Raw genomic sequence first — 23,445 nt, forward strand, 5'->3', positions numbered from 1 at the left:
CTCACATTTTTATAAATGTGTTTTCTATTTTTTAAGTTAAATGGATGTATATGGATAAGATGGATAATCCATTTAAATCCACCAACATAATTGGATTTAAATGGTTATCCATTTAAAACCATTGAATTTATATGGATCATCCAAATCCATTTAAGGTTGGTTTATATGGATGGATTGGTGGATATGAATCCATTTTGCCACTTCTACCTGGAACTTCACGAAGATGATTTCCAGTTTAACATAAGCCAAAGATGCATAACTTAGTGTACCATACAGGCATTGATCATGAGAAGGCAGCCTTGTCCCGAAACTGCTTATATGCATTCTGGGCAGACTTAGCAAAGAGTTCTGCCTCATCAGGTCTGCACATATGATCAAATTCAACTAGTGCCAATTACCACAATGTTGGGTGCAAATAGAGGTGGTAAATCAACCCACTTAACTAAATTTACCCATACCCGTCCATAAATAGATGGGTATGGGTATCTTAAATTTTTGTATATGGGTATAAATGGGTTACCCAATAATACTCATTTAATAAATATGTACTATTGGGTAACCCATCAAACCCAATTAACCCATTTAGAATTCTCTCCCCCCCCAAGTCTCTTCTTTTCCCCCACCTTTTTTTTTCAAATTTTTCATTTTGTCATGATGTTAACTACTTTTGTTTCATTATTATTATTATTATTATTATTATTTGTTGGTTTTATCTTATTATTTTATTTTCTCTTAGTTTGTTAACTTGCTCATTTTTTAGCATTACCAATTTATGATAAATTTTAGCCTATTTTCTTATCTTTATAAAATGAAATTTTAAATTTATATATGAAAAAAATGTTAGGGGTTCAAAATTTTTGGATTAAGTTTTTATATTAATTTTTATAGTACTTAGTTCAAATTTTTATATTCTTATTATTCAATTATTAAATAATAGGTAATTTTGTGACATAGAGTATAAATGAAAAAAAATTGGTAATTAAGTTTATTGAACATTATAAGTAAATATTTAAAACTAATGACGGGTACAAAAAGTGGTATAAATTGATAATTTAGTTTGCAAAAATGAATTTAAATAAGTTTACAAAAAGTTAAAATAAATGGGTTATAAATGGGTAATTGGGTTACCCAATTCATTTTTTGACTTACCCATTTATACCCATCTAATTAAATGGGTATAAATGAGTTAACTCACTTATACCCATTATCCATTTTACCCAACCCAAACCCGCCCAAATCACCCATTTTGACACCTCTAGGTGCAAATACAGCATCAAAGAGATAAGAACTTCTAATAAATCTCTGCGATCAAACACAATGAAGCAAAGAGGAGAATTATAATCACGGACATTCACAAGTGTAATTACCTTTGTTTTCCACTCTTTTCCAACATTGTGTGTGGAGGTTGAAGTGCAAAAGAAACATATCATTCCCTTATTATTCAGATGGACTAAAACTGCAATCAAAAAGCCTAAGGCATGTAGTTTCAGATCAACTGCAATCAAGATCAATTTTGTTGTTCAATCATGCAAAAGCTTAAATCAAGTGTACATATTGGGTTTTCATTCCCAGCATTTACAGTTAGTTTCTTTATCATTCCTTTTTTCTTTTCCAAATGGAGTATATGGATAAAAATACAAAAAGAATGGCACTTAAGGGGTGCAGGAGGAGATGCAAGACAAGAAAGAATCAACCCCTTTTTCTGTATGCCTGGGCACAAACTTAAGCATGTCTGCAGACTGCTACCCCAAAAATGGATATCAAGGGTAAATGAAATCACAAACACGAAGCTAATAAATCTGCGCAAAAGAATGGTTTGGCCACATAAATGTGCCTCACTCGAAGATCGGCATAATCCACTGCTCCAGTTTTACCGTCTAATATCTGATAATAGGCAACATGGGCATATGTGGCACATCAAATATTCTTGTTGAGGAAGTGAATTACTTGGGCTAGAAAAGAAGCATCTATACCGTAACACCATTTTTTTTTTCCTTAATCCATTATTTTTTCATAAATTTGTCTTGTAAATGATGAAGGAAATGCTGTCCATTTTTAATTAACATATAGAAATTCACCAAACAGCAGAACAAAAACTAACCTAAATGGCCGTTGTTCTGCAGCAGTGAGCTCAGCATATCTCCCCCTTGATATTATCTCCTTGTTAAAGCCAATCTTTTCATATAATTTTCCCAGATTGAACTTTCCTGCACCAAAACAGTGACAAAATCTGCCAATAGTGCATGAATACATTTTGTGCAATCTCCAATGGAAAGCTCGGCTTGGGTCAAAGGTGCTTAATTTAAAGAACGAACACTACTCATCTATTTGCAACAACTGTACGAGAAAAAGTAAAGGCATTCAAATAAAGGCACAAAAAATCGAACTGTGAGAAATAATAACCAAAGCTATCAGAGCTCGCCATAACAAAGCAGTGGAAAACACAAAATAAATTTCCACTAATGCTGCGTCAGTAGAACAGGATGTTAAACTAACTATGTACATGTGAATGTACTACGCAGCGGAAATTTAAATATACATACTTCTAACCATTGTTGTCAAGTATAAGTTGATCTCTTCTTGTATCTTTGACTTCTTCTTGTCTATTCTAACAATATAAAATATGTAGAAGAAGGAAAAGTAAAAAGAGAATTTAGAGTAAGGATCTTCTATGCCTAACCCAAAAATGTTCAATTGATGGAATACCACAGGCTATTTATAGGATAGGCTAGGGACCCTTACTGGCAAATACAAAAATCCCTAGAGTTTCCTTCCATCAAGGAAATCTTGCCAAAATTCATAACTGAAATTAATATTTTCTGACCAATTGATTGATTAACTGATTGTATAAGATATCAATTAACAATAAATATCAATCAATCACTAACAAATGGAATATACTAATTAATTATTGACAAAATGTCAATCAATTAATCAGGATACCAATCACCAATCATTGCCTAATGTGAGATACCAATTAATTGTCAATTAATTAATTAGAATATCAATCAATCATGTGGGTCATAATTTGCCTCGAAAGGAGGTAAGTCTTACATTCTCTCACTTGACCCACATGCCATAGTCAGATAACTTATGAGTGACTAACTAGTTAAAAATGGCCATAAATCTTGTTTGTCACTCACCAAATTCAGCAGTTATGTAACAGTTGCTTAATTAGAAAATAATAATACACGAATCATGGCGGTTATGCTCTCATGGCAAACACTTCCTTCCATGTATTACAATGTATTATACTTCCTAATCAAGTGCTTTTAAAAAAACTTTATGAATAATTTCATATAAGTTATTCAGGGTCTAACTTTATGGATCACATGATCCTTACTTTATACATGAACAACAATGTGCACAAAATCATATAAATATCTCGAGTGTCTAGACAATAACAATAGTTTGAGAATAAAAGCAAAATACGAAATGAACTATTGAGTTCCATGTGAGTTATTTGATCATTAACAATTCAGCCGGCAATCTTTAGTTGTTTGATCAATAATAATAACTCTTTACTGTATACTCAATAGTTACTTTTTTGCTTTTCAAATAATTATTGTACACTTTATGTCGACTTACCTATTTTGACTCCCACTCTTTCATGTATACATATTGAAAGGGTATAGTCAAATCAAATAACTATAATGGCTATAATACAATATCAACAAACTTTATGCTAAATAGTAGATGCCTGTGGTATAACTTCATAGTATCTTTGGTGAATTTATATTTATTCCAATGCATGATGTGAACATTATGCAATTGTTCACTATTATTACTTAAAAGTAATCAAAGAATTCTTGCATGAACGTCTTAAGATAGATTAACTATCTTTTACATTCTATTTTGTGAATATCAATGATAGAAGGATTTCACAAATATCATGATTGAGAAAAATTCTCATAGTATTACTCCCACTAACCTTAATGTATATTAATTTACTAGAAAAAATTCTTCTAAGATCAAATGAAGAATACTATTGGGAAAAAATTTTAAATTGCATTCTCTACAAATGTATTATGGTGACACATGTGTACACCTAATTATCAAGATTCATGTTAAGGATATTTGTTTTCATATTTAATGTAACTCTAATAGTGAGTTATTAGTGTCATAATTACCCTAAATAAAATCTCTCAAACTTGGTAGAGATTTTGTGGTAATTTGTGACATTATTCCTGAATATGGAGATTTCTCCATTTGCACCTTATGAAAACATTACCCAATTCATCCTTAAACTCTTGTAAGTATACAACATAGTAACAAGAGAACTTCAATTCTCTATAGAGAATATTTTGCCTCCCACTGCGTCAAAGATAACTTAACCAGTAGGTTAAAAGTGGATTTATCTTTATGTGTTTGTTTGACAAGGAGTTTTTCAATTGATTGCTTATCTAAAATAATTAAATAATTATTTTGAGAAAAGCTATCAATCTTTCATATGCAAAGGAGTCAATATGAATCCTTACCATTTCAAAACTCCATTCGAGAGTCAAAACACTCCCACTTACTTCATGTTCTTAAGAAATTTAAATCTCCAGTTCTAATAATTCTTGAAGTGTAAAGGAATCTAAATTTCTTGAAGTAAAATAGCCTTATTTCCTTTGTACAGTTTCTTTATGTGTAGGTTGATTAGCCTCACAAAACTGAACATAATAGTTTAAACTTAATTTCCATCCATACCAAAATCAAAGTGGTATTTAAACAACATTGGAGGAAATTGTTTAAGTATATACTTCAATTTCAAGGCATTACTCATAAGATATAAAGATTGTCAAAATACTATATCCACAACTATCTCATTATTTCCTTAAGATACATCATTTTGGATGTAACTAATCAAGCATTGTTTTACTCATTAGCAATGCTTCATAATTAAGGAATTTGTAAAATGAGCACATATAGGATTGTCCTCTAATTTTGTGTGCCTTCATTTTCTATCTCTCAAATTTCAAATTTCCTTTCTCGTTTGAACACTTACAAAGGTATCAAATATTGATCCTTTATCAAATAAGAAAGGAACTTTATATTTGATGAATGGTTACCTAATAATGAGATAAATATCTCTCACCAATCAAAAATGATAGAAAATAATTCACAAAGTTTTAGTGTTATAAAGAAACTCTTATGGCATCCATAATGGTTAAATAGTTTGCTTTACTTATGCAGTCTACCTGAAATATTATAGTCAATAAATCTAAAATCTTTAAAGATTTATGATTTATCAACTCTTTTATTTCCTTATAGAGATGTATCTCAATCTCTTATGTCAAAATTTAAGGAGTTTCTCCAGTGATAAACATACTTGCTGCCAATATAATTTTTATGATCAAGTGCAGTTTATTGCTCAATTCAAAGGATAGTACTAGAAACTTTAGAATTAATAACTTTACTATTTTCAAAATCTACTACTGGATAATGAGATTCATAATCATACCCAATAGTAATTAAATAGAAATTCTAAAGTAACAAGAAAATAATGTTTTTGAAAAAACAAATTTTCTTAAATGAGCAATAACACATCACTTATCTTTATGTGAACATTTTTTTTTTTTTAGTTTCTATAAAGAAACTTTTGTTCACTTTTCATATAATCAGAAATTTATTATACTGGCAGCGTAAATTGACAGTTTTAGTCAATTCACCAAATATATCACAATTTATAACACTCAACAATTGAGATTTTCTTTTGAGTTACTTTCTCTCAAAGTAGAGTATCAAATATCATTCTCTTACAAACAACGTTGGTCTTTATCGCTTTTTGATTTAATGAGAACAAAAATACCTTTCTTTCCATTTCTTCTTTCATGAAGGTTAAGTTTCTCTTATTTCTTAACATCTTTATCCTTTCTTAATACACATGGTTAAAACAAGTAATTAACCATATAGCTTTATGTGTATTATAAAGGTTTGAATGGTTAAGAAATTCTGTATGAAAGAATCAAGATTGAAATGCAATAGAAATAACTCAATCTCAATTTGAGGGGACTTTAATTAATGATATAGCAAAATTCTCAACTCTAAGAAATGAGCTAAAATACACTTCAATATTTAAGTGTCACAAAAGAAAGCCTTCTAATGGTGCTAGTTAAAACTTGCAACAATTTCTTTTATGGCTTTCATGCAAGATTTAACTATAAATAATTAGGGTTTGAACCCTATTTTATATGAATATGAGACAAAATGAGCAAACTATTAAATTGCTTCTAATTCTCATACTCAACCTCTATATTAGCAAATATATCCACATTATGAGAATGGTTTGTTCATTCTCATGGAAGTGCTAATTTAAAACTTGCACCAAAACAAAAGAGAATGAATTTAAAAATCAAGCTAATAAGAACCATAAAATCATTGGAATGAAACACTGAATTAACAATCAATAACTATATCAAAAAAAAAAAAGCTATGAAAATTGTACCTTGATTTTGAATCAACCTTATGTCAATTCAAATAGTAAATTCAAACCTTTCTGTGGACAAAGGTTGCAAATATGCATAGAATTTACTTTACTTAATCATAAGATTAGTAATCTAGAACAATGAATTAAAGAAATAATTCGTACCTGTGGGCATAGAAATATCTCTTAATTGACTGTCTAATTTACCATCTTATGTCAATTAATCTCATCAAAATAATTACCTCCCTGTGGGGCCGGATAACTATCTCAATGAATTAATTGCAACTTGATATAGATGCCAATTTTTTTTAAAAATTTCTTTAATCACTCAACAATATGTGAAAAAGAAATGCAAAATTTCTCCAAGCACCAATATACTTAAGATGCTGTGGCTACTCCTAAGTATACGGCATTATAAGAAAAATTGTCAACTAGTCAATATGTTGACTAAAAATTCATAATTTCAATCACCAAACTATATGTGATGAAAAACTTTTCTCATCAAATATTTGAGATGCCGTGGCTATTCCCAAATAGTAATGTAAAAGTGAAATTCTTAACATGGCATCTTGTTATTTATCAATAGTCAAAAAACTTTATATTGACTGAATTTCATTGAATTTTCCTTTCCTTTTATAATCACTCAATCTTATGTGATTAAAGTTATTTACACCGTATATTTGAGATGCTGTGGCTACTCCCAAATATATGATGTAAGAAAACTTTTAAGGAAAATTCATAAAAAATCAGTAGTCAATTTGTTGACCAAAAAATCCTTGATTTTGATCACTAAACCATATGTGATCAAAATTGTAGTACATCAATGTTTGAGATGATATGGCGACTCTCAAACATAAAGTGTACTAGACTTTATAAGGATATCAAAATAGTCAAAAGTCTGTATTTTGACAAAAGAATTTCCTAATTTCCTTTTTTTTTCTTATATTCATTTTTAACCACCAGCCTTTATGTGATTAAAATACTTCATGCATCAAATAATTGAGATGCAAAACACACTTTATAAAGGAAATTCTCTGAAATTTAAATGTAATCAATCATACTAATGTTGACCTTATAATATGAGATAAATGGACATAAGTGTAGTGCACAAAATACTACATAATTCCAAATAACAATAGAAACATGGAGGCAAACTCATATTGAAATCATACCTTCAGATATTTATCTCATAATAAGATAGCAAAGATTCAATAAACCACTAGATCCATTCATATAAAGTCAACCAATTATCTTGCATAGATTAATATGATATTAATCTTTTGATTGTTGAATATAACAACTCTTTATATGTTTCTAGAATTGTTATATTGTATTGATAATAACAATCAATACATATAACCCTTACAATCACAAATATGTAAGTCCAAGGAACATTCAAATTACTTGCAATCATACCAGATTATTGGAGAAAATCTGGATGAATTGCATAACCAAATAAGGTATCATATGAATGATACATATACATAGGATTAGTCAATAAATCTCAATTATTGAGAAAATAGACCATAGATCCCATGGCAAATTAAATTCGATTCGTTTAAACTTGATACGAATTTCTAAAACTTTTATCAGATTGCCAATAAACCATGAAATTATAATCTAAACAACATGGTTAGAGGTTGGCTCTGATACCACATGTTAAACTAACTATGTACATGTGAATGTACTACGCAGCGGAAATTTAAATATACTTACCTCTAACCATTGTTGTCAAGCACAAGTTGATCTCTTCTTGTATCTTTGATTTCTTCTTGTCTATTCTAATGATATAAAATATGTAGAAGAAGGAAAAGTAGAAAGAGAATTTAGAGTAAGGATCTTCTAGCCTATGCCTAACCCAAAAGTGTTCAATTAATGGAATACCATAGGCTATTTATAGGATAGGCTAGGGACCCTTACTGGCAAATACAAAAATCCCTAGGGTTTCCTTCCATCAAGGAAATCTTGCCAAAATTCATAACTGAAATTATATTTTCTGACCAATTGATTGATTAACTGATTGAATAAGATATCAATTAACAATAGATATCAATCAATCACTAACAAATGGAATATACTAATTAATTATTGACAAAATGTCAATCAATTAATCAGGATACCAATCACCAATCATTGCCTAATGTGAGATACCAATTAATTGTCAATCAATTAATTAGAATATCAATCAATCATGTGGGTCATAATTTGCCTCTAAAGGAGGTAAGTCTTACACAGGAAAGAAAAGACCTGGCAGACAATTACTTTTGCTAGCTAAATCACAATTAGGTACATCTAATTACACAGGTGACCTCATTCCTGCAGTTGATTATCAAATTAGATAGCATTCCCACCTAAATCTGATTTATAACATTACAAGTAGCTTATCCTGCATTCTAAACTTGTCTAAGGTGAGAATTACAGCAATTGCATGCAGTAATGCAGTAATGACTCCTGACTTGGGCCCTATCAAATGCTATTCCCATAGACAATACCAGAGTGCCATTGGGACTGCTTATTTCTAGCCAGGCAACACATTTAAAATGCTACATGCATTTCTTGTGGAATCATTATCTCTTTTATCCAGTTGGTTTCTGCTCATACAAAACTCATCACCATAGCTACTGAAAAGGTCTTAAACAACAAATGACATATAATTCACATAACAAAGAACAGACATAATTTAAGAAAATTATCACTAGGAGTTTCCATAATTACCTGTCACAACTCCAATTGAACCAGTCAATGTTAGATTTTCTGCAACTATAATTCCAGTTCCCATTGCCGTATAATATCCTCCACTAGCTGCCACATCAGCCTTTGATGCAACAACAGGCTTAGAGTCAGCCAAGAGTCTGATTTCTCTCCACATTCTGTAGGACACAATCTTTATGGATCACTGAATCATTCATCAGAGTTTGGGAAATAAGCTATCAGCTTGTCGCATTTATTTTCCCAAAAAACTGCAGATATTGTTGCCAAGAGCAGAGCTTGTGCATTTCATTACCGTAAGCATACTGCTAACTGTTTGGGGTAAACCACAGAAACGTAAACCTTAATGGGTGAACAAAGATTTTAAGCAAAACAACAAAAATGAGACGGATCTATGGTTGCTAACCTATCTTTGCATTTGCCAGATATAGCTCTTCCTCAGTGAATAATTAAAGTAAGCACTTACAGTGATCACAACTGAGACTCAAAGACCGTAAAATACGAAAATAGTTTCACAGATTTGTTGAAAAGATTTCATGCAATATCAGGGCTTCTATTTCACAGTCCTTAAAAAGCATAATGATGCCCAAGGTAGATCTCACTGCTTCATCAGGCTGGTCTGCAGCAGGTTTTTGTTTTATGTTTCCCTTAAATTTTGTATTCACTTAGATGAGTGCCTACTTCTTGCCATAAATCACACAGTACAGAGCTAAAGAATACATTCCATTATTGCATGACTTGAAAATTGAAAATTGTAAGAAGGAAATCTGGTTAAAAAGTGTAAGAAGAAAAGTGAAGATTATTTTGATGGATACATAATTATCTTCAAAGCTTGACTTAAGCTGAAGCTGATGATATCTTGTCATCCAATCTGCATCTCCAATTTATGTTTGGCCAATAGTCACTTGGGTTTGAAAACAAAAGGGCCAAAAATGGGATTTCCGAATGCGACAAATTCTGAGCCCATCACTAGTAGTGTAGAAAAAAAAAAGGTTTTAATAAAAATATGAATTGTCTTGCAGTATCAGATTTTAGGTATACCGAATTACAAATCGAAAACGCCTTTTGCAAAATAATATTTAATTTGAAAAATAAAACCCGTAAATTCATATCTATTTCTAAACTTTTTTTTTAATATAGACACATAGCATATTTACCTTGCATAGGTCTTCAAGGGATCTGTTGTTAAGGCCTCAATGGTCCATAAAATTTAACATGTAAATACCATACCCAGAACTGCTCACACTAATAGCTTAAATTATTTTCCCATGAATACCATCATTACCCTTGTGAACAGCAACTTAGTTAGGAGCTTAGTTTTTATATTTTTTTATAAATATATTTCTCAATCATTTTTTTACGTTGCATATATCAAATCACCATGGTATATTTTTCTATAAAAATTTCAAAAAATATATTTCAATTAGAGAAATCATTGATTCTATTCTATACAACTAAAGCGTTAATAAATTCACACAGAAAATTTTGTGATTCTTCAGATATAATATTTTTATGCACTATCATTGCATACATTTGCTATTTTTTTATGCACTATTATTAGTGTTCAACATGAGCAGATGTACGGATTTTTGTTTCTGTGAATATGTAATGATCCTAGATAATTACTCTAGGTAGCATAGATATTTCCCTAGCTAGTTGTAACCGAGAATGTAGAAGGCATTTTGTTCTGTTTTTAAAAGTTAGTTGGGCCGTTACTGCACAGCATGCAGGCGGGCAGGATCCTTTCTGTTGAGCATTCTGTTATAGATATGGAAGGCTCTAGAGAATGGAACTTGTATAAATAAGCCTAAGGATGAGATGCAAGGGTATGCAGAAAATACAATCAAATTCAGTTTTCCCCCTTCTCTACAATTTCTATCTTCTCTCTCAAGTCTCTGTTTTCCCCTTCTTCTTCTGTACTATTCCTTCAATTCTTGTCAGGTCAGGCCACAACAGTGGTATCAGAGATTCCGGTCCTTGGACTAGGGAGCTACAATCACTGCAATTCAATGGCAGATGGAACTCGAATGAAGACCATGGAAGAACAGCTACGTAGGCAGGATAGCAGACTCCAAGGAATTCTGGAATCCATTACTACAGACAAACAAATTATGGAAGATAGGTTGGATGCGGTGAGTGTGGAACTAAGCAATAAATTAGATGCATTCATGGTAGCCATTTCTCAGCAGCTCTCTAGTTTGAATCGAGGGAATCCTGAGAAAGGGATATTAGGCTCTCCAGAGGGAAGCCACTCCAGGAGTTCAGATATAGGAACTCGAGAGCAAGGAGAGAGGAATGTCAGGAGTTCCTTCCATGCTAGTGCACCTAAACTGGAAATTCCAGCGTTCAGAGGAGACAATCCCAGGGAATGGATCAGAAAACTTCAGAGGTATTTCCATCTTCTACACATTCCGATAGAGCAGTGGATGGAGCTGGCAGAATTCCACTTAGAAGGTAGAGCGGAGGTATGGTATCAAGGATTCAAGTCTACTAGGGGTAACAAAGTGGATTGGATGGAATTTTCTGGAGAGTTGTGCAAGCGGTTTGGAACATTAGGACAAATGGATCCAGTGGAGGAATTCAATAAATTGCAGCTATCCACCACAGTCCTAGCCTACCAGGAGAAATTTGAGGAACTGCTCTCTGAGGTATTGATTCGTGCCCCACTTCTTCCAGAAACTTATTACATTTCATGTTTTTTGAGTGGACTACCAGAGGAGCTAAGATCAATGGTGAAGACTCACGATCCTAAGACTTTATCCAAAGCATTTGAGCTGGCCAGATTGCAAGAAAATGCCTTTGAAGCATACCACAGGAAGCACAAGCCTCTCCAAAAATCCTTCTCTTCAGGGAATACTACACAAACTGCTACTCAATATACCATGCCTCATACCAAACCTGTTATTGCCAATGCTGTCAAAAAACAGACTCCTCACAACTTCAGGCAAATCACCCCAGCAGAGCTGCAGTACAGAAGGGAGCACCGTCTCTGCTATAAGTGTGGGGAGAAGTTTGGTCCAGGCCACCAATGTAGGCAGAAGGAAATACATTTGATCGTAGCAATAGAAGATAGTCCGGATGATCTGGTGGAAGGGGAGATGATCGAGTACCAAGGAGCTCAATCTACCAAGGGCATAGAAATGGAGATACATGCCCTCACTGGGAGGATGACTTACAACACCATCAAGCTGCAAGGGAGGTTTAAAGGAACTCCACTTTCGATCCTGGTTGATGGAGGGAGCACTCATAGTTTTGTCAAAGGATCTGTGGCACAACTCCATCCAGAGCTGGTCCAGTCTATCAAGCCTTTCAGGGTCAGGGTGGCCAATGGGGAGTACTTGACCTGCAACAAGATGATTCCAAACATGAGTTGGGAAATGCAAGGTAAACAGTTCACTCATGATATGTTTGTCATTAACTTGGAGCCGTATGATGTGATCATAGGAGTAGACTGGATGGCGGCACACAGCCCTATCACCTTTGATTTCAAGCAGTTGAACATGTCCTTTGATGAGAAAGGGGAGAGGATTCTGTTGCATGGAGAATCTAAGGAGACTGTCCTCAAACTTCCTAGTGATGATGCTGAGAAGGAAGGATGGAGCACCAGAATTTGGAAGTAGGCATGCGGACTGAGGATTAATAAAGCTCAGGAGTGCACGGTCACTCAGCTAGACACTGGTTTTCAGCAGTCCCTAGGTACTCTACTTGAAGACTACAAAATTGTATTTGGAGAACCACAGTCCCTCCCTCCTTCCAGAAACTGTGACCATCAAATTTCCCTAGTACCAAATGCCAAACCTTTCAAGTTAGCACCTTATAGGTACCCTCACAACCAAAAAAATGAAATAGAAAGGCAAGTAAAGGACATGCTCAGTAGTGGCCTTATCCAGCTTAGCCATAGCCCATTTGCCTCTCCAGTTCTATTGGTTAAGAAAAAAGATGGAACTTGGAGGTTTTGTGTTGACTACAGACAACTAAATGACCTGACAATCAAAGATAAATTTCCAATACCTATTATTGATGACTTACTTGATGAACTTTATGGAGCCAAGATCTTCTCTAAAATAGATCTAAGAGCTGGATACCATCAGATCAGGATGTTCCTTGCTGACATTCCAAAAACTGCTTTTAAAACTCACCTAGGATTGTACGAATTCACTGTTATGCCCTTTGGTCTTACTAATGCCCCTGCAACTTTTCAAAGCCTGATGAACCATGTCTTTGAACCTTACCTGAGAAAATTTGTGTTAGTGTTCTTCGATGACATCCTTGTATACAGCCCAGATCCAAACACTCATCTTTTGCACCTCAAAACTGTCCTGGAAACACTCAGGGCTCACTCTCTTTTTGCCAAGCTTTCCAAATGCATCTTTGGACAGTCTCAAGTAGAATATTTGGGACATGTTATCAGTGGAGAAGGAGTGCAGGCAGATCCCTCAAAAATCAAGAGCATGATGGACTGGCCTACCCCATCTTCAGTGAAGGCATTAAGAGGCTTCTTGGGACTAACGGGGTACTACAGGAGGTTTGTAAGGGGATATGGACTTATTGCCAAGCCACTGACTGAATTATTGAAGAAAGACAACTTCCAATGGAATGAACAGGCTAAGCTATCCTTTCAAAAATTGAAGCAGCTAATGAGCAGCACACCCGTACTAACACTTCCTAATTTTTCTTTACCCTTTGTTCTGGAAACAGATGCTAGTCATAAAGCTATTGGTGCAGTGCTAATGCAACAAGGAAGACCTATTGCCTATCTCAGTCAAGCTCTAGGATCCAAGAATTTGGGGCTGTCCATATACGAGAAGGAGTTGCTGTCCCTTATCACAGCAGTTTCCAGGTGGAGACATTACCTGTTGGGAAACCATTTCATCATAAAAACAGATCACCAGAGTTTAAAGTACCTTCTAGAGCAGAAGATAACCACTCCCCTGCAGCAGAAATGGCTCACTAAGTTGTTAGGACTGGACTACGAAATACAGTACAAGAAGGGAAAGGAGAACGTGGTAGCTGATGCACTATCTAGAAGAGACTACGAGGAGGACATTTCTACACATAGCATCTCAGTCATGAAACCTGCATGGCTATCTGAGGTCCTAGAGAGTTACAAGGGGGATGATAATGTAGCCAAATTGACTGAAGGCCTGACCACTACGCCTGATTCCTTCCCAAATTACTCCTTTACAGGGGGCTTACTCAGATACAAAGGCAGGGTGTACGTTGGTTCCTCAGGTAACTTAAGACAGAAACTGATAACTTGCTTCCATGACTCTTCCATTGGGGGTCACTCAGGCAACCTGGGGACCTATCAAAGATTGAAAGGACCCTTCTTCTGGCCAGGAATGAAGGGAGGAGTGGAAAAATGGGTACAGCAGTGTGATGTTTGCAAGAGGAGTAAGGTAGAAAATTGCAAGACACCAGGACTACTACAGCCTCTACCTATTCCTGAACAGGCATGGCAGCACATCTCAATGGATTTCATTGAAGGGCTGCCTAAGTCCCAAGGATATGAGGGAATAATGGTTGTCATCGACAGGTTTACTAAGTATTGCCACCTCATAGCACTACCACCTAAGCATACAGCACAATCTGTGGCTAACCTATATTTCAATAACATCTATAAGTTGCATGGATTGCCACTTAGCATTGTATCTGATAGGGATAGGCTGTTTACCAGCCTGTTTTGGCAAGAGCTATTTGGAAAATTAGGCACTGAGCTGCACTACTCTACTTCCTACCACCCCCAGACTGACGGGCAGACAGAAAGGTTGAACAGGTGTGTAGAGACATACCTGAGGTGCCTATGCTTCCAGCAACCTCACAAATGGAAGTCATTGCTGGCTGCTGCAGAATGGTGGTATAACACCAACCACCACACAGCCTTAAAAATGACTCCCTTCCAAGCTCTGTATGGTTATCCACCATCTCAGCTAGGCATCGATGCCTGGGAGACACCAGTGGCTGCAGTGGAGCAATGGCTAGGGGACAGGAGGAAATGGAATGAGTTGCTGAAGGGAAACTTAATCAAAGCTCAGAATCGAATGAAGCAGTTTGCTGACAGAAACAGGAGTGAGAGAAGTTTCCAGGTTGGAGATTGGGTCTACTTGAAGCTGCAACCGTATAGGCAAGCATCTGTGGCAATCAGAAAAAATCTGAAGTTGTCCTCCAAATATTATGGTCCCTACAAGATCCTTCAGAAAGTAGGAAATGCGGCTTATAGGTTGGAGTTACCTGTTGGTTCCTTGATCCACCCTACCTTCCATGTCTCACTACTCAAGCCCTCAGCTAAGAATCATGTGGTGGCTCAAGACCTGCCTTTAACTACCACAGACGGACAGGTTAAGATTGCCCCTGAGAAAGTCATTGCCACTCGTAGCATCATAAGGAAAAGGCAGCAGGTGACTCAAGTACTGATCAAATGGTTGAACCTAGGTGTTGAAGATGCAACTTGGGAGGATATCACTGTAATACAGTCACAGTTTCCAGACTTCCAACTCAATCCTAGTGACTAGGATTCTTGAGGGGGAGGTATTGTAATGATCCTAGATAATTACTCTAGGTAGCATAGATATTTCCCTAGCTAGTTGTAACCGAGAATGTAGAAGGCATTTTGTTCTGTTTTTAAAAGTTAGTTGGGCCGTTACTGCACAGCATGCAGGCGGGCAGGATCCTTTCTGTTGAGCATTCTGTTATAGATATGGAAGGCTCTAGAGAATGGAACTTGTATAAATAAGCCTAAGGATGAGATGCAAGGGTATGCAGAAAATACAATCAAATTCAGTTTTCCCCCTTCTCTACAATTTCTATCTTCTCTCTCAAGTCTCTGTTTTCCCCTTCTTCTTCTGTACTATTCCTTCAATTTTTGTTTTTGTGAATACTACAATACCTAGTGCCTCTTCAACCAAAAAAAAAAAAAGATCTATGTGCCTTGTACTCTTCCTTTTGTACCTAAATTAATCCCATCCTATTGTCCTCAAAGGAAATATATTATTAGAATTTCATATGGATAAATAGCAAAACAAATAATGCATTTTTCTAATGGGTTTTTGCTTAATATCTGCTAGTGGATTCTGTATATCACTTGAGATCCTCGGTGACATGTTTTCTATGCCAATCCAATGACACCTATAGTATTGCGACAAGTGTAAATAATCATATTTGGCTTGGTAGGTTTAAGTGTTTGCATCACAGTATTTGGCTTGGTAGGTTTAAGTGTTTGCATCACATTAGTAATTTTATATAGTATTTTCTCCTTCTCCTTCTGCACTTCTTGGGAGCAACTGGATTAATAAATTGATCTTCTACGTAAAACTCAACTGAATTAATTAAAGTAGGACAAAGATTGATACAGAAAATAAATATGTGACTGAAGATCCATTCCGATTCAAACGATTGGTTGTATTGAAATAGGTTTGGCGGACCCAAGCAAGTAGACACATCGCTTTTCCATCGTGTCCATCGTGCAGCGGTGCGGCGGGATCCATTACGCACGGCGCCCCTTGCATCATAAAGTCTCCCCCAAACTGACCAAGACAAGACAAACAGTCTTGGAAGCTGCAAAAAGGACAAGAACAAAGAGCCTGCCAACAATATTTGACTATAGTAGTCGTAAACATCCTAAACAGTGCTCTCTCCTCCCGTGTCATACTTTCTATTTTAAAATAATTATTATATTAAAAAAATTAAATTACCTTTTAATTTCTCTTTTTAATATAATTCTTATTTCTAATAATATGCATATTATCATTTAAATTTAAATTTTAAATTTATAAGAGTAAAATTAGAAAAAGAAGCACAAACATTACAATCAAATCACTATTATTAAAAAATTAAATTCTCCAAACATGACGAAATAAATGGGACGGAGGGAGTAACATGCAAACTTATAAGATGTTTTCTTATGTTTGCAAAAACCAGGAATCGTTAATAATATAGTTGTAAATTTACTAAGAAAATTGGTATGTTCCTAATAAAATTACACTTTGCAATAAAATTATCAATAATATTCATGAGAAAGAATAGTGCTATACTTTAAGGACTAGTGCAATGTTCATCTTAAGGCATTGGTTGGTTGCGTAGAGTAAAAAATTTAGTGTTTTGTTAGAGTATAGTTTTATTTAAACACGTATTCAATTGTAAATAAGCAATGACTGTGAATATATAAGCTACAGATCGAAAATTGTATGCACTAACTAATTTGTTCATAGAAAAATGTTATAGAGTAATAAGTTTTGCTAATAACGCTATATGTTTTTGCTAAGTAAGAGTATTTTTTTTAAAAAAAAAAAGCATAAAAAGTGCCTGAAGAAATTTTGTAAATATCATTAACAGGATGATAAATTTTACCAAGAGCTTTTTAGTCATAAAAAAGTAGTTGTGAGTTTCAATAAAAGAACGGTAAATTTTACTTAAAAATTGGAATGGTTTGCATGAAAAAATGTTAAGATATGTTAATAATGTAATAAATTATGCTTGAACAAGTAATAACTTCTGTGTTTGAACAAACGGTAAGTTTTGCTTGAAAATTAGTAAGATATGTTTTATATAAAAAATGATAAGATGTGGACCAAAAGTGATACTAAAAATTTAATAAGATTGTTATTTAAAGAGTTAGTTACAGAAACTGTGAACTTCATTTCTTTTATACAAAAACTTACTATTGGTTATACACAATTTACTGCCACAACTTTGTCCCTAGTGAAACTTATATAATAGCTTATTAAAACCTACATGTCGTATTACATTAGTCACTCATTTGTGACTTATGGTAACTCTTCCTCACTGTAGACTTTTCCAACACTTGAAGGAACTTTAAGCCTCAATTTTTGGTGTTTGAGGAAGATTTGTACTTCTCCAAAATTTTACCATACAAATCCTCCTCTTGGGACTCTGTGGACAAATATGTCTTGGTCTTTGACAATTTTAGGTGAATTCTCAGTAGCCTCGGCTTCTGCTTTTATGCGATCAACTTCCTTAATGGAGCAGAGAACTTCCTAAATTTGGTATTCACGAGCCAGCAAACTACTATTGCTGCCCGCAGTTGCAGGTTGAGAGTCTAGATAATATTTTCTACTTGGAAGAGGTAGATCGGATGATTTACCTTCTGGGCATGTTATTTCTTGTTATCTTCGTATTGTTTTACTTTGAAGTATTGAAGCACGTTGTCGAAAGAAAGCTAAAAATGGGCAATATATCTGGAAGACTTTAGAAGCCTGAAATTTGGATTACTGATTTAAGGTGGTTGGCAAATACCTTTTCTAAGGGGATGCTATATTTCTTCAATTTTCATGTTTTCAGTTGGAAAATTCAAATTTTGGGCTACTATCATAATATCAGGCAAGGTGATTTTTCATTAAAAAAGGGTGATTTTTGGTTGTTATGACTGCTAGTTTACTAGCAAACTCTTGTCCCAAAATGATTTTATCAACAATATAGTCTTACTGATGGCTTCATGCTAGCTAATTGCTATGGTTTTTTCTGCCCTCCTATACAATAGGTCAAAGAACAATCAATTTCTTTGGACAAGAGAATCACAATTAAAATTCATTATATTTTTAAGGAGAAAATCTTATACTGAACCATATACGATTTAAGCGATAGAAACAAACTAATGAATAAACCATCTTCTTGCGAATTTAGGAGTTCCAGTATCTGTATTTATTGTTTAAGAATGTCGTGATTTAAAGTCGTTTTTTCTAGGTAAACTTTTTTCTAAATGGATAGGTTTTAAAAAATTCTAAAAAAATTCTATACTAAGCCATATATGATTTAAGCAACAAAAATAAATTAATAGATAACCCACCTCTTTGCATTTTTAGGGATTCTCATTTCTGTGCCTATCACTTAGGAAGAAATGTCATGATTTAGATTGCTTTTTTTTTTTTTTAGATGATCTGTTTCTAAATTGGTAGGATCGCAAGTGAATGTGATTTATAAGAATTGTGACTCTGGTGTTTACATTCTGGTAAAATTACTACCATTTACTGCTGTAGTATCGAAACCAATGCTACACTTATCGTACCATTACAACCATTTACTGCTTTAGGACCCATTATTTCGAAATGCACTTTGGGCCGAAAGTAGACAATAGCTATCTCGCTTAGGCTCTGGCGTGGGGACCCTAAATGTCTCTGCCAACACGGCAGCAGGACACGACAAGAGGTCTGTGACTTGCAACGGGAAAAGAAGGAAAAGTCTCGCCTGGCTACAATATTTGACTATCTTCTGGCCATGAGAAAGTTGTAAACCTTGAACTAAAGTTTATTCAAGATACAGATTTGATCTCAGAGTGAATAGAGGTACAGCAATGGAGATATCCTGCAGCCGTAGCCGTAGTTGCTTTGACTTTGAGCTCGCTCTCGATTATCTGGGCTGGATCAATAAGACATTACCTTATTGGTGTTCTGCTATCTGGGAGCTGGAGAAGCAGGTGAGAGTATTACAAAGCTTTGATCTGTACCTGACAAAGTGTAGGAGGAGGAGGAACGATAAAACCTGTTTGGAACAAGATGAGGAGGAGAAGGATGTTACGTCTTCCAGAATTCAAGATCTGATTATCAGGAGAATGCAAGATCTTGAATTTGTTTGCAGCAAAGACTTGATTCATTTTCGATCGCCTAATTCGTCTCAGATCTGAAGTGAGCTCACCAGATTCCGGGAAGCAATCAAGTTGTTTTTCGAGACACATATCAAGGAATCGTGCATCAACTTTCTGTTGGACTACTACTGGCTGAGAGATTCAGGACTAGTTATTGATTTCATTGATTCGGTTTCAAAGACTCTGGCGAAAATGAAGAGATTCTATCCCGAACGCCTTGGAAAGAAGCTAATGTTGTTGAAAAGCTTCATTCTCTTTGCCGTGCTTCGCGGTGTCAAGGGTCAACAACTGATAGATCTCTTGATTCACGCTGAAGTGATAGCTATCAATGCATTACACCTGGCTTCTATTGATAGGTTGTGATTTTATCATGCATTACACAATCTGAATTAATTGTTAGATTCTACTCATTTTTAGTATTTTACATTTATTTCAGGGAGTAGAACGAAAATACCATAATAAGGGCCAATTTAACAATTATCAGGAAAGAGTTCAAATAGCAGGCAATAAGGGCATTCTTGGAACAAGGAGATGCAAGACTTTTTGGTAATTTTGACCGAAGACAGCAACGAAAAAAAAAGGATAAAAGAAAGCAAACCTGGAAGGGTTGGGGTGGTGGAGGTGTTCCTTCCTCTTGGGAAGGAAGCCGCCGCACAGAGCCAAGCATTAGTATAGGCATTAGATAGGAATTGGGGGAGCAGAAGATTTGTCCTCTAGGGAGCTTTTGATCTTTGACTTTTCTTGTTGGCTTAGGAGTAGCCTTAATTCTCACGTATGTCAGGGTCAAAAAGGAAGAACTTTGACTCTTGCTTTCTTGCTTTCGTAGTAGCTTTTCTCCCTTGGTCAAGGACAATGGCTGCGGCTTCCTCTCCAACTTTGCGTGGGATTTGTTCACCAGGAATGAACTAATTTTTCTTTTTTTAGTCAAGAAACAATGGATACTTTGGATCGCTTAAATTTGTGAGATCGATTTAATTTTATCTTTTTCTTTTATTTATTGGTATTCGCATATTCCTTATTTGCAATGCTTGTGATTATTTAATTAATTGATTGTCTTGGATCCAAATAATTAGTTGATTGGATAATCTATTGTCAATTAGGACATTGAATCCGTAATTGTTTAATTGTCCTAAAATAGTGACAACTGGCATGATTAACTTTGTGTCAGGGGAATACGCGGGCTAATCTAAAATAACCCTGGTAGTGCGTTATTTGATTAGAATAGGGCTCCTCTAATACGTAAGGTAATTGGGAAATTAAATTCTATGGGCGTACCTAGGATTATTTCTCAATTAAAGCAGTGATTAACGGGCGTACCTTGATCACCGACACAGTAAGGAGGGGTTGACTGTCATCGCTTGTTTGATAGTTATAACCTATTTATTGATAAATAATTGGAATTGGCTTCGCATCGATGATCAATTAGGTGAACCATTGCTGAAGTTATTTCTTGGCTAGATCCTTAATTATTACTCATTTGATTTTAATATTTTGTTATTTAATTTTTAGTAGTTTCTTATATTTTATTTGAATTTCTTTGAGTGTCACCTTCTACACAAAAACACCCCCCTTTGTCACTGTGAATTTGAAAAGAAACAATTACTCCCAGTCCCTGTGGATTCGACCCTGCTTACCGCTATCTACAGAAATTACTTTTAGTTTGAGCAGGTTTTATTATTGCACAGGCTGACAACCTGTCAATTTTTGGCGCCGTTGCCGGGGACTGGTGCCTGATTAATTTGTTTCTTTTTGAGTTTATCTTGTTTTCAATTTTTTTAATTTATTTTCCTCTTATTTTTTTTTAATTTATTATTTTTTATGGCTGCTAACATTCCATATTTTGATGATAGACTGGACTTTGTTCCTGAATGGGGTTATGAGACTCATGTTTTTCCTAATGATCAATGGGCTGTTGCAAATTGTGGAACTTATTTTGATTCAGGTTATTCAACTGACACATGCCCCGCATTTCAAGATAATCTAAGTGCTCCAATTGATACTTTTGGAGATTTTTCACCCCAATATCAAACGCAGTATGACCCTTATCCAAACAGGTACGATCAAGGATGGTGGGATAATTCCAATTTTAATTATGCGACGGGGCCAATGGATTTTCAACAGCAAGAGTCTCAGGAATCATCCTCCGTGTCAGGTATGTCTCTTGAAGAAATGATGAAATTACTAATTGCTAATACAAATCGATTTCATCAGGAGACACAAGCGAGCCTAAATCGATTTCATCAGGAGACACAAGCGAGCCTTCGCGACCTGGCGGATCAAATGCGTCAAGTGACATCCAGGATAGAGCGATTAGCTTCTCACCTTGAAGAATTGCCCTCACAAACCAATATCAATCTTGAAGGAGATGAGAGTGCAATTATCCGGCCAAATGACATGGAACTGCAAGAGTTTCAAGGAAACGGATTTAAAGATGCAGTTGAAAAGGAAGTTGAAGTGCAAAAAATGAGACTTCAGGATCAACTCATTCAAGTGAATGAATCCAGTGAACAATCTCCAAATGCGGTGACATCCCCTCCACTCCTTCATCACTATTCTCCTGACTCTTACTCTTCAATTCCTGTTAATGAAATTGACTTTATTATACCAGACAATTTTGAATTTCATGACAGGAATAAATTAAGAGTGGCGATGGCAAGATATCTTGTACCAATAAATGCAAGTGAGGGAGGAGTGAATGGAGAATGCAAATTATCATCGACTCGTTTGGCGCCATTCACTAGTCCATGGAAGCCCGTAGCTCGTATGCTCAAGGATTATTCTATTTACGAGGGTTATCAGGACTATATAGAGGATGAAGCGTTGAGACGAGCCACACGATTTTATCCTCCATGAGCAAAACATGATAATGTCTAGCCAAAGACATTAAAGAAAGGCGCTCATTGGGAGGCAACCCAATTATTTCTTTTAATTGTTTGTTTTGATTTTGTGTGATAGTTTAAATATGTTTTCCTTGAATTTGACTGATTTCGGGTTTCAATTTTCGTTTTTGATGATTTGTAGGTGTCTTTCTGTCATGACGCGCCCGCGTCATGACGTATGAAGAGCTCACGGTCAGATTCGTCAAAAAGGGTTCCTACCCTCTTGACGTGCCCGCGTCAAGTAACCTGGAGAGCTCCAGAGTCCGTGCCTTCATGACGTGCCCGCGTCACATTCGCGGGAAAGGTAAGTATTCAAAGAAACTCAAGAACGATTATTGATTTCCTGTTAATCTCTATTTTTGAATTCCAAAAATAAATTTTGTCAAAAAACAAAAAAAGATGATACATGAAAAAAAATTTCCAAAAAAAAAAAAAAAAATTTCAAGTAAGTAACAAGGAGAAAAAAAAATGGGAGTCTTTCCCTGAAAACAAAAAAAAAAAAAAAATTTCTAAAATGAAAAAAAAAAAGCAAAAAAAAAAAAAAGATTTTTTTTTGCCCTTTTCAACCGTAGCTAGGTTTCTCAATTTCAAAAAAAAGGAAAAAAAAAACATTTTTTTTCTCTCTTTTCTTTCTTTTCTTCCTTTTTCTTTCTTTCTTTCTTCTTCTTTCTCTTTTCTTTCTTTCCTCTCCCCTGTTTCTGCTTCCTCTCGCTCGATTGGACCCATCGAGCGCTGCCGCTGCTGAAGGTTGCCAGCCGCCCCCTTCGTTGTCCGCGCGCCAAGTTCTGTCCCGCGACGCGGGCCACGGACAGGGCCCGCACGCAACTTCGCGCAGGCCCAGCTCATCTGAG

At 35.1% G+C, this 23,445-nt stretch overlaps 1 protein-coding gene across 1 annotated transcript; it reads right to left on the reverse strand.

Moving 5' to 3' along the window:
- Positions 1-283: 283 nt before the first annotated feature.
- LOC113777059 (serine protease SPPA, chloroplastic-like) lies at positions 284-9,278 on the reverse strand. The gene is made up of 3 exons (XM_027322104.1): positions 9,125-9,278; positions 2,102-2,207; positions 284-362 (listed from the first exon to the last, which is right to left on the reverse strand). The coding sequence occupies exons 1-3, from the start codon at positions 9,276-9,278 to the stop codon at positions 284-286; spliced, it is 339 nt and encodes a 112-aa protein (XP_027177905.1).
- Positions 9,279-23,445: the final 14,167 nt, after the last annotated feature.

Source organism: Coffea eugenioides, chromosome 7, assembly GCF_003713205.1.
Source record: "Coffea eugenioides isolate CCC68of chromosome 7, Ceug_1.0, whole genome shotgun sequence".
NCBI lineage: Eukaryota > Viridiplantae > Streptophyta > Magnoliopsida > Gentianales > Rubiaceae > Coffea > Coffea eugenioides.